Source organism: Cebidichthys violaceus, unplaced genomic scaffold (genome assembly GCF_023349555.1).
Source record: "Cebidichthys violaceus isolate CVI_PGR_0920_01 unplaced genomic scaffold, fCebVio1.0.p SCAF_4, whole genome shotgun sequence".
NCBI lineage: Eukaryota > Metazoa > Chordata > Actinopteri > Perciformes > Stichaeidae > Cebidichthys > Cebidichthys violaceus.
In genome coordinates, this window is record NW_027176594.1 from 3,536,042 (window position 1) to 3,548,489 (window position 12,448).

The following is a 12,448-nucleotide window of genomic DNA, read 5'->3' on the forward strand; positions in this document are numbered from 1 at the left end:
GTCATGCTTTGGTAAAATTGTTTGAAATGTATGGAGATTAGAAAGAGACAGTAAAGAGAAATGGATAACACAACCCTAACATCGGACCGAAACATGACTTTACGATTCTGCAAAACTTTTTCAAGTTTCAAGTTCAAGTTATTTTCAAACCTATGCATGGAAAATACTAAACTGTCTTTAAGACATGGTTAGGGTTAAGGAGAGACAACGGTGTCTTGCATGATAGTCAGATCCACTAACCCAACCCTACACACCCTTACTTTCCGCCTCTCTACATATCGGGCACACTACTTCCTGCATCTGCATTGAACGTTGGCATTGGACCTAAATCTTGAAATGTGGAATCGTCCAATGTGTACATTATTACTGCACCAACCGAGCCGGATTAAATTATAGTTTTGTGAGTATTTAAAATGGAATAACAATGTGCCACTTGTTTCGCCATACATGTACGGTGTTGCAATGTGATGAGATGCTGAACTGGAGTATGTAATGTCATCAGTCAGAAATGTGCTTTTTAGTGAAAAAAACTGAAAAATGTAGAAGCTCAGGCCAAGTATAAAAAGTTCAAATCCCCACCCTCCTGCAAGTATGTATGTTATAAGAGAGAGAGAGACAGAAAGAGAGCTACAACCAGATAATCTTGACCTCTGTGACATAAAATGAAATTATCATGAAGAAATTAGCGTAGTGTTTGTGTGTGTCTCTGTGTGTCTCTGTGTGTGTGTGATCACGTAGGACTGAAGTAGAAAATGTAGTTATTTCATTACAAATTTTTCGATTTGCCAGCAACTCAGGCAAGCTAAGATGCGAGATTGACCACCAATTATCGTTAACATATGTCCAATGTGCATCTGCAGAGTTAAGGATATTAAATATGTAACGTCAGTTCAACCCTGACACACACATACAGACACACACACACACACACACACACACACACACACACTCTATATGTTTTTGCTGGTTTAAACACAGTCCCAGGCGCTGACAAAGAGCCAATCACACACCTCTACACCAACACATCACTGTGTTTACCTCCAGCACAGTGTGTGTGTGTGTGTGTGTGTGTGTGTGTGTGTGTGTGTGTGTGTGTGTGTGTGTGTGTGTCTATTGGGGATGGGTATTTCAAGCAAAAATACTATTCGTTAATCACTGGTAACGATTTGATCATTAAGACAAATAGTCGCATAAACTATTCCATTTTTTTAATTATTTCGACAATTTGCATATCCTAACCCATCCCTTGTGTATATGTCTTACAGTTCAGGATAGGCAAACTTTCTTTACGCATTAAGATAAAAAAGATGGCAGAGCAGTGAGGCGAACAACAGGACATATGAAACAACCCGGAAATAAAGCCCAGACTGATCATTGACAAATCCAATTAACAGGGAAACACTGTCAGTATACTGTCTACTGTAACTATTTTTATTTTTTAAAACTAACCATCAATGCAACTGTATGCTGTTGAAAGTACACAAGACCAAAAGCATTGCGGCGGAGAGCGCACCAAAATATAATCCTGAAGTCACAGTAGAATTAAAATAACTTGAGTAAAAATCTAAATAAAGGTGCAAAATTATTCTAAAAAAAAAAAAAGAAAGTGTTTGTTACAATGTACTGTAGCTGTATTTATTTTCAGTAAAATGAACATCTGCGACTTCAGAAGAGCACACACTTAAAGAGCACTCCACATAAAGTGAAGCTGAAAACAAGCAAAGACATGTTCGGTATGAGAAAAAATAACATAATATAATATGACACACACACACACACACACACACACACACACACACACAGAGAGCATGGTGTAACCTCCTAATCACATTACTGTGACACTGAGATTCCTCTCCAGCAGGTCATGGGTTTGGCCAGACATTGTGACGGGACGCGATCATGGCTCGGTTAAACCATCAGGGTGTCCTGGGTTTGCACCCAGGGAGCCGGCAGACCACAGGCTTTTACATGAGCAAAGATCAATTGAAAGATATATATATATAACAGAGAGCATGTTGTTTTTCGTGAGGATGGTGGATAGTCCCGCTCTGTATGTAAGCTTCACTCATTGGAGGACTAATTTCTTTGAGATGTGATGTAACATTGATTTCAGTTTAATTGCTAAGTAATGAGTTTTGTAAAACAGATTACAACAACTAAATCAAGTTAAGGCATGAAATCAGACACAGCTGGCTAATATTCAAGAAAGTGTTTGTTAAAAAAGCAATGTGGAAAGGGTCCATTGTCGAGATGAACCTCAGAGAGTTATCACCCAAATCTGCATCTTGATCAGCTTTACGGAGCTTTGTAGCAAATTTCAGCTCATTGTTTAGCGGTAAGGCCTACAACTTTACTGTGTCGGTTCCGTGTAAACGCCCTCAGTGTCAATATTTTCAACTTTCTTCGTTGATAGAGACAAAATACAGCTAAAAGAGAGTGAATATTGGCCCAATAAATAAATACTGATTGTTTATGGGGCTGAAACTCAAGTAACTGGATTATCATAAATCATTGATTCCCCCCTCCGTCCATACCACTGCCAGTTTGTGGTGTCACTAATCAACTGTGCGTGGATTGAATTGAACAATGAATCCTTGTTGTAAGGTCAGCTAGTAAACATTAGCTGTTAACAGCCGGTGGGCAGCACAGTCCTGCTTGGCTAAATAACAGACCAAACAACTAACTTTAATGGAAGTTGCATTAAGTTACATTATGATGCGTTCAAGCTACATAATTACTATTGGGGGAAGGTAAATTATAACGTTGTCATTACGTGTTTAAAAGTTATCTTGTAAAATTTTGTTTTTGGTAAGACCTTGAAGAAATACAATTGATTGAAGGAGATGTTTTCACAGCAATACAAAATAGATATTAGAGAGAGGGAATTATGACCTGTGTAACACCAAATTTGGTTTTATTTCAAGTACATTTTTAATCAAAAATACAGTAATTTTTTTCCAAGCCGAAAATATTCCAGTCAATCCTAGCAATTGCCTGATTATAGCAGAATCTGAATTATGGAAATACATCAAGCTAAATATAATTTCTTTCTATAATTTCTTTTGAAGCATTTTTCAAAAGTGGATATTTTAAGCTAAAATAACCACCTAGTGGACCTAGCTAAGAGGGTGTAGCTGTGCATCATGGGTCGCGGGGGGGGGGGGGGGGGGGGGGGGGGTGCAACTGTGAACGCAGCTGGGTTCCTACAATACTGACATCTGAAAAAAAATATAGAGTTTGACCGTAAGGGCAAGGTGGCTTTTCCTCAACCAACAACGGGTGTATGCGAATGACTTTGCTGCTATAAATACCATCAGGAAAAGCTAGGTGACATAAAAGCATTTAATAATTGAGCAATGTGTGGCAGGTGGGCTGAGTGATGGCGGTGCTGACTCATGGCTTCTGCAGCTCAAGAACAATGACGCTCCAAAACAAACAGTCGGCTCTCAGCACGGCCGCAGACTTTATGCTGAGCTGGGGATCCTGAAGAAGACTTCGGAAGCTCAGTGGCATGAGCACTCTGCTCGGGAAAATCCTGTTTAATATAATATGAGTGAGACCACTCGTTCACACACACACACACACACACACACACACACACACACACACAGCGCAGCCTCAGTGTCAAACACACACATACACACATTGCTCTAGCTTCCTTCCTACTGAGAAATGGGGGAAGGGGTGAACAGTAGCTGCAGCTCACTGTCACGACATGGTGGGCTTCACTCTCTGACTAAAAAACTCAAAAGCACACATGGGCACACACACACACTCAGCTGTTTAAGATACACCTGATGCACTGATAGAATACAAGAGCAGGGTCCAAAATTTACTTTTATATTTTTAAATAATAAACTGCTTTTGACTGTTGTATTTGGCTATTACTACTTTTTTAGCATGTCATCTTGGTCTCATATGCAATTCTCAATCAATATTATGGTAGTGTGCAGTAATAATGTACTGTATGCACAATTCAACTGTTTCAACAAAGAAGTGTAACACATTTGAATTGATTCACCTCAAAGTGCAATAAGTATAATTTATTTAAAAAATACAACTACTAAAGAGGAGTTAACAATAACAAGTTACACTTGGTAACAGTAATAAGTTCAGAGTTATAATAGTAGGCTAATATGTTTTTTGTTTTGTAGTAGCACATTCAGTCTTAGGTGATTTTCCACCTTCTCCCACTATAAAGTCTACTCAAGTCGCCGAAGGTTGATTACATATGTAGCCTAGAGTAGGCTTTATACGACAGTCAGTTACAGTTGGAGTGGGGGGTTTAATGTAATTACGTGTATAGGAACCCTAGCAAATTCTAATAATGAAAGGAGTTATTTTGGGTTGTGACACTCAAGTCAATTGATACACCGTTTTACAGCCACAACAGTAGCAACGGAGTAGGGTATGGTGGAGAGCCTATGACATAAGCACAAGTCGCAATCTACTTGCATTTAGTAACTGGAGAGATCCCGACTATGTTCAACTTATATCAAAACTGCTGTGTAAATACTTCAATAAATGTCAATAAATGTCACTTGAATCTAGAAAAGACCAAAATGCAGATGTTGCTGGTTTCACTTGACGGGATTGCCGCTGCGTGATTAAGCGATTTAGGTGATATGCTTAATAGCAGACCACCTCAAGGTGTCACTCAAAGAGAACCAAAACATTCGATGTAGCATTTCAAAATTAAAGCACTTCAAAGTCTCATTCACGAGCCAACTTCAAATCACATTCATGAGACAATTTGTCTAATTTCAGATTTGATTTTAGAGGAAACGGTGCATAGTTACAAAATAATTTCACTTCAGGTTAACACCAGTATAGCCTGAGCGTCCCCCATTTGGACGCAAGCGTACAGAAACATACAGAGTTTAGTGTACAAAGTTAAAAAAAATATCCTGAAATTGTTTTAGGTCGAAAATTTAAATTTTCAATTTGTGCTGTGTGCCATCTTAATGTACTCTTAACCAGTAACATATATACTGATATTTACACATCTGTACAACTCTCACAAGTGTTAGGGTTATTCTAATACCAAAACTATTAAAATAGCCCTTACAGTTGCAAAATTATACTTATTTTAGTATGGGAATGCTATTTACGAGCAGAGGCCCAGGGTTAAAGGAGTTAAATCGTGATTGCAGGATTTTTCTCGATACCCCCTTTGACCACTATGTGGGTTACAATGGCATAGTGGCACTGTCAATTATTTCACTTGTTGAATCCAAACTAAGTTAAAACACTGCAGAAGAGATATTCATGTCTTACTATGTTAACAGTGACTGAAACGCGCAATACTTTTCTTTGTCCGAGCTGATATTCACCTGTTGGCCTTCAGTAAGTTTGTTCCTGACATTTAATCAGCTGTTTCTCAGCCGTGGAACCGAAACAGTAAGAAGAGAATGTGAATCCATGTGTATTTATGTTATTTCGGCAATGTCTTTACTACCTCTGTGTATGAGTACCGGTATCCTCGCATTTGCTATGCGGCTAATAAACTACTGTATACAACTATAAAAAAAGAAATCCCATACTTGTGTTTAGGGGAATTCCCAAGTGACATCGTGCATAATATTAAGGTAGGGATTCCCACCTGGCTAAATGCAGTGTGTTTTTATATTTGTAGGACTCATTAAAAGCTTGTGGTCACTGTAACTGGCAGTGAGAACATATAAGCACTCGAAAAAAAATAAGTTAACGCAAACAGACACAGATCCACTCTTGGTTGCTTGGACAACAGCAAAGATGTGTTCATGCGAGTTGAAAATGATTTACAATTAACCTGAGGATGTAAGACTTCACTTCCTGAATGCACAAAGACAAGAGAAAAGAACGGAGGGTCTGGAGAAAAGTCCCAGAAAGACCTTGAGTTCCTGGTAAGTTTTGAGATCAGTGAGAGTCTGAGCTGTCACAGAAACATCTACATACATGGACCGGAGGTTTTCATGGGTCCGCTTAGTAGCAGATATCCAATCCAGACCCTACAAAAAGGTTGAAGCAACATTAACTATCTGAACAACAGAATGAGCTTCAGCCGTCGTGAACCACTTCATGTACTGTAGAGAGCAGGGTGGAGATCTTCCCTCAAGTGGAAGGTCCTGCTTCATGCTCCGCATGGAAACTGTGACGTAACTATTCATGTAAATCACCGTCAACTCTTTTACCTGACGCTGCCCTCTGATCCCTGTGTGGAGATGAAAAAAAGAACTCCTCACTCCAGGATTTGGGGAAATTTTGTTGCGGTCAAGCTGCATCATTGGTGTTACTTCTCAACAGAATGGCTCAGATTGTGCACAATGAAGAGAACAAAACCACTATTCTCCATTTTTTAATTTTCTTTGAAATCATAATGCTATTTTTGGAGGTTGTATTTTGTTTTATTTACATTCTGTTGCAGAGTGAAGTCTTATTGTAATTCCTGTACTGTAACATGATGTACGCCCATGAGAAAATGTACATCATGTATTGTACTATACTGTTGCACACTCCTGTGATACACCGCTATTGTACTTGAAGAACAGCCAGTTGGTCTCTTGGGTCACTCCTGAAGAAATGACCCACAGCTTCACTCCGACATCGTGGTTTGTTTAGCTTTCACTCCGTTTGTGTGAGCATTTTATGAGAACAGTGATTTGGAAGGAAGCATGAATGACTCTTGAGTGAGCGTAGGAGCTTGTGCACGTCCGTACGAGTGTGTGTGTGCATGCGCGTGTGTGTGTCATCTCCAGCTGAGTAGCAGGATGCAGACAACCAGGAAGAGATAAGCGCGGGTGAATGGAGGGAGCTCTGCATGTGTGTGTATCGAGTGTGTGCGTCTGTGTGCATGCGTGTTCGCGTAGGGAAATCACTTCACAAAGGCCTGGAAGTGTGTGTTCTCCTGTCTACCAGCGCGGGACTCGGAGGAGATAAGCAGACAGCCAAATATTCCCCTTGTGTTTTCCCAGCAAAAACAGGAGGCGGAATACCAACCACTCAGACCGATGCCACAGGGTCAGGCCTGGAATGAGCCGCGCTTCCACTTCTTACAAGCTGCACACACACAGAAACACGCAGCCACCAACTCTTCACACACTGACAACAAAATGGGTCCACTCTAGGGGTGCAACCAACAATTGCCTTATGTGCATGCGCATGTGTCGATTCCGCCTGGTGCTCACATTGTATGTGCATATCTGTGTATTAGGGATGTTCCGAACGACTTAATTCCCTGTTTAAACATTAGTTTAAACTTAGTCTAGTTGACTAGTCTAAATTTAATTTATGAGGTTAAAGATTGTCTGAAAAAATTAATTTGAAATCGGTAATCACATTTTTCAATTCCCAAAACTTATTTTAAATGCTGCTGAAATCCATATGTCCGCTCCAGTCGCCTGGTTAGGAATGAGCCTGATGAACCCGGTGTGTGGTGTAAGATTTGATGAAACGCCAATGGGGATGTGGTCTAACAAGGGTTGTGGTTTGGCATCGGTTGCACTATTAGTATTTTAGCGTGCAAGTTCGATTTCATCGAGCTAGCTGGTGTTACCCCGCTTCTTTGATTCCTGGCACGGTATGTCGCTGGCTTTAGTCTACTGCATACATGCTAGCCGGCTAGCTAGCTAGTAAGCGAGTTTCAATGTGCTGCTGGCCAATCCGGTCGATCAGGAGAGCACCAGAACACAGCACCTTTTTCCAAAAGAGGAGGTGGTGGCAGGCAGGGCAGAAAGAGAGCGACGGGGTGGAAGTTAGTCAGGAGCGGCTGACGAGTTCAGATCAGAGAAGAGAGTATACCCGCTGCTAAAGAAGCAGTGGCGGCTCTCCCCCACAACAGCTGAGAAAGCATATGTCAATATGTAATATCACTGTGTAAATTAATAAAATAAACTTTAACCAACTAGTATTTCTGGTGCCGAATAGTGAGTTGACTTATCGCACACATCCCTACTGTGTGTGTATTTGGATGTGAGAGGTTTATGTGTGTGTACAGATGTCGGGATACACATTATATTATGTTCACTATCATTATTTGTTCCCCTTTGGTGTGGGGACAATGGGAAGGTGGTTGTATAAGTTGAAGACAAGTTTAAAATGGTGTAAGAGAAACATTTGATTTGTATTGACGGTATCATGTATACAGTTATTCAATATGATTGTTAGTCAACTGTTGTGCATATATGTGAATCATGTGACTATATTAAGGAAAGCTTACAAGAAAAGTAATTCAAAAGTTTAAAAATGCTCACAAGAAATGTCATGCAGAATTTCTTGTTTTGTTAAGAAAACTCAATCTGCGGATAGGGAAAGCTACATAATGGACCTTGAGGTGAGATTATTTTGTCAAACGATAATTTTTCTGTCAATCAACTAACCGAGTGACCTACTTCACTATTTCACAATTACATGCAATTCAATTTGAAAATTGTCATGATATAAGAGAACGTATGAGGAGGATGAAGGTGAATGAAGATGAACTGAATGTTAGAGATTTCATAGATGCATAAAAAGTTAATGTAAGGATGCAAACGGATGAAGATTTGATCTAGTTGGTGTTAATTGCTATGAAGACATAACCACTTGATTTGAAAATGTTTCAACTTAAGCAAAACATTTACGGCTATCCTGAGGTGTATGACTGGTGATTATTGTACAGAAACAGTTATAAAAGTTAAGAGTGCTTGAATAAAAGTTTTGAAATTCGACACACATACATACCGTTAGGTGGCTACAGAAAACATCCATACTGTCCCTTGGTTATTTGTAGAAACAAGGACTTCCCTCTAGCAGAATAAAGCGATGTTTGTAAATGTGATCTTCCCAGACATGGACCTTTTCCGCACGTTCACCCTCTAACCTCTCTTTTCCTGAATCATTGGTTTATCTCTACTGTCATATATCTATCTAATGAAGGCAAAAAAAATGCACACATGATTATATAGGAAGAAATAGGTATCAGTTGAGGTTTATAAGGGAAACGCGATACTCGTGTGTGCGATTGCTGTGAGAAATTTAAGTGCATAAGTATGAATACATTCTTTATGTTCACTGATATTTCCAGCAAATAAAAACATTGCCTGTGTTTTCTCACTCAGTTATTTTAACCTACAAGAGTCGCTCAGTTACTCAAACATATGTATGTAGACTGACTGTCTCCCTGTAACCTGCCGGGCTTCAATCCAAACACAAACACACGGCCAGGTCTCAGCATAACTAAAAACCACAAAGTCATGGGATTGCAGTATCAACATTAAATCACCCACACAGAGAACAGTGTAACATAACATGCACATGAAAGAGCACACAGACACACTCACACACACTGGCAAGTGTCCAGGGTTGTCAGGTTTGTGTATTTGGTATGTGAGGAATGTGTGTTTGTCAGCGTGTGGACACTCAGTGTTCTGGGTGGAGTCCTAATTGGTACGTGTCATCACAGACAACATTAAGGCCTCAAAGGTGCGATTAAAACACATTTGAACATATTTGGGTACACAAACACATCTCCACATACACACACAGTCAGACAGGTGTGACCAAAGCAAATATCGAGAAAAAGAAGAAGACGTAACACAGCAACATCTCTCAGGTAACTTCTGATTCCTCCACCTGCTCCGTAGGAATGATCTGTGTACTGTAGAGTTAACATGCAACAATAATCCTTACTGGTCAATCCTTACTGAGCTTTGCTACATGGTCTGGACAAAGAGCGGTGAACAGAGTGTTCTTCATGTTAAAAGATAACTGACACACGTTCGTACACCTAAACACACAAGAACATAGGTGCAAGATTAAGGCTTGGCAATTGAGCCTTGCTTGCTGAGGTTCTTAGTCTTGTTTACTTATTTTTTGATAAAAGTTATATGACTGCTTACGTGTATTGTAGCATATTTTGTGAAATAGGGAAAAAAATGTATATATAAATGCAAAGATATAAATATAAAATGCAAGGAATTGATCTATGATATTGGAAAAAAGTAACGTGCCAGCATCATTACTGAAACTCGGGAATACACAATTTCAAATCATGAAGACCACAATAGGCTAGACAGCAACAAATACGCATATAATATATTGTAAAAGGAGGAAGGAAGGAAAGACAGAGACCTTAGTTTAAAACTGGGACTGCATGAAAGCTTAAGTGAATCTCCAGCTTGAGTTGACTTGGGTGGAGCACATATAGATACCAGGCATGACACCTATTAATGACCTACTATACTATACTGAGGAAAAACTTGCATTTTTAATGTATACACCTTGCATTAAATCAGGGACAATAATTTATTAACACAATTTAAAAATGAGTGTATGATCAATTTGTATAGTGCTCTTTCTTTCATTATATACACACACATCTACTGCCTATTTTATGAGACCAAACATGGTTTCACTGTTGTTACACAGCAGCTCCAAGACCGTCATTAAAGGTCCAACAAAAGTTGTGTGTGTGTGTGTGTGTGTGTGTGTGTGTGTGTGTGTGTGTGTGTGCGTGTGTGTGTGCGTGCGTGCGTGCATGCGTGTGTGTGTGTGTGTGTGTGTGTGTGTGTGTGTGTGTGTGTGTGTGTGTGTGTGTGTGTGTGTGTGTGTGTGTGCCGTTGTGTGAAAAGAAGAGAGAGAGCGTGCATCAGCGCAGGCATTTTGGTACAGTTGAGTCCAGCTGTTTCCCATCTTCCTTGATGGTTGATTTAACGTCTGGATGCACGCGCAAACACACACAGAAGTGTACTTGGTGCACATACACAGATTGTAGCAACAACATTTTGGGCACAATAACCAAATTCTGCCTACACATAATGCACGCACCGAATGTGTGCGCGTGCATTTCAGGAGGACACCGGCTTAGCAGGACCGTCAGGCTGCACGTGGCATCACCGAGGGATCATAACGATATATCGTGGGTAAAAGGGGGCATCTGGACTAGTGTGTGCACACACACACACACGCAAACGCACACACACGCCATGTTTCATACACACATACACGTGCCACCTCAGAGGCAGCGCGCTCGAGCGGTTGGACCAACGCAACCAGATGCGTAAAATGACTTATTTTCAACGTTATGATTAAAACTGAGTAAATACAGGACTCACCAGCTTTGCACGGGTCTTTGTAGTCAATGGTCTCCGCTCGCTCCTCCTCATAGTAATCATAGTCTGGCTCCTCGTAGTCGAAACAGTTACAAATAGTCACTTTGCCCCAGAAAGTCAAGCCGGCAAGCACCAGCGTGATCCAGCGCATCTTAGCGGCCAGTGCCGAGGGCACTCGGTCCATCTGAGGACTGAAATAAACGAACAAAAGGCCTCTCTGCTCGTCTCCTCTGTTCTTAGGAGATGGTCTATCCACTCTCCAAAGAAAGCATTGGCGGCAGGAATTTTAACGGATCATTGCGAAAACCGCTCTCCTCTAAGACAGTCTGGTTGCGGATACTGTGGGCTGCTGCAAGTTAATCTTCCCGGCTCTCCTCCATGGTAAAAGTACTCTGAGTTGTCCGTCTGTCCGTCCGTCCCGGTGGCCGTCAGTCAGCAAAGTGTCAGCTGAGGAGCTCCGCTGTCCTCCGCTGTAGCTTCGCAGGTGAGGCTGCTGTGGGGAAGAAAAAAAGAAAAAGAAACAACAGAAAGACGCGATGAGTGGATCTGGACTATATGATCTCTGAGCGCAAAGACGCACGGCTGTGTCTGCTGCTCACGAGAAACATCCGCCTCATATATTTCCAACCAGCACTGACTGTCTCACACTCTCTCGCGTAGTGCAATCCCCCCCCCTCCTCTCTCTCCCTCCCCCGAGTCAGCGCACCGCCTACACACAAACACACACACACACACACACACACACACACACACACACACACACACACACACACACACACACCGCCAAAATACCTGCACTGTTCCACCCAAGTGGTGCAGAACCAAAACTTTCTTTGTACCTTTTGTCTCTTTTCACAGAGCATTTGATGCCGTTTTCATGTGCAAAGACTCTCTCCCTTCCACTCTCCCTCTCACTGAGCAGAAACGCCGCATACATTTGGATAACCCACTGTAATACATAAACTTCAGGAGCTGCATCCCTTATCACATCGGGGTGACAGCGGAGGAAACGCGCACTGATCTTCACAGGTTATTGGACCTTTACTCACACCGATCCGTAAAATAGGCTCCAGAGAATTTACAGTAAAAACCGGTAGCAGTAAAAGTAACAAGGTGGTTACAAATTGGTCTGTCGGTTTTAGTATCCATCAGCCCTTAGACCCTGTACATAATGGGTGTTATCTGGTGATTTAGAGGCAGGTGCTAAGTAGGTGACAACCAAACCATAAATGCCCAGAGGCAGGCAACAGACTAGGTCGTCTTTACGACTGTCATTATACTTCCTTTTGTGTCCTCCTTTTCTGTCCTTGAAAGAGAGAAATTGAAAAAGATCAAAGGTTATATTAAATGCAATTATTGCAATAAATAAGTCTTGTGCG

At 41.0% G+C, this 12,448-nt stretch overlaps 1 protein-coding gene across 3 annotated transcripts in view; it reads right to left on the reverse strand.

The window, feature by feature from the left end:
• tll1 (tolloid-like 1) overlaps window positions 1-11,674 on the reverse strand; it is a 46,920-nt gene extending 35,246 nt beyond the window's left edge. For all 3 annotated transcript variants that reach the window (XM_068727425.1, XM_068727428.1, XM_068727426.1), the window contains exon 1: window positions 11,073-11,674. In XM_068727425.1, the coding sequence (XP_068583526.1) occupies window positions 11,073-11,253 (181 nt within the window). In that variant the 5' untranslated portion in view covers window positions 11,254-11,674. The remainder of the gene's footprint in view (window positions 1-11,072) is intronic.
• Window positions 11,675-12,448: the final 774 nt, after the last annotated feature.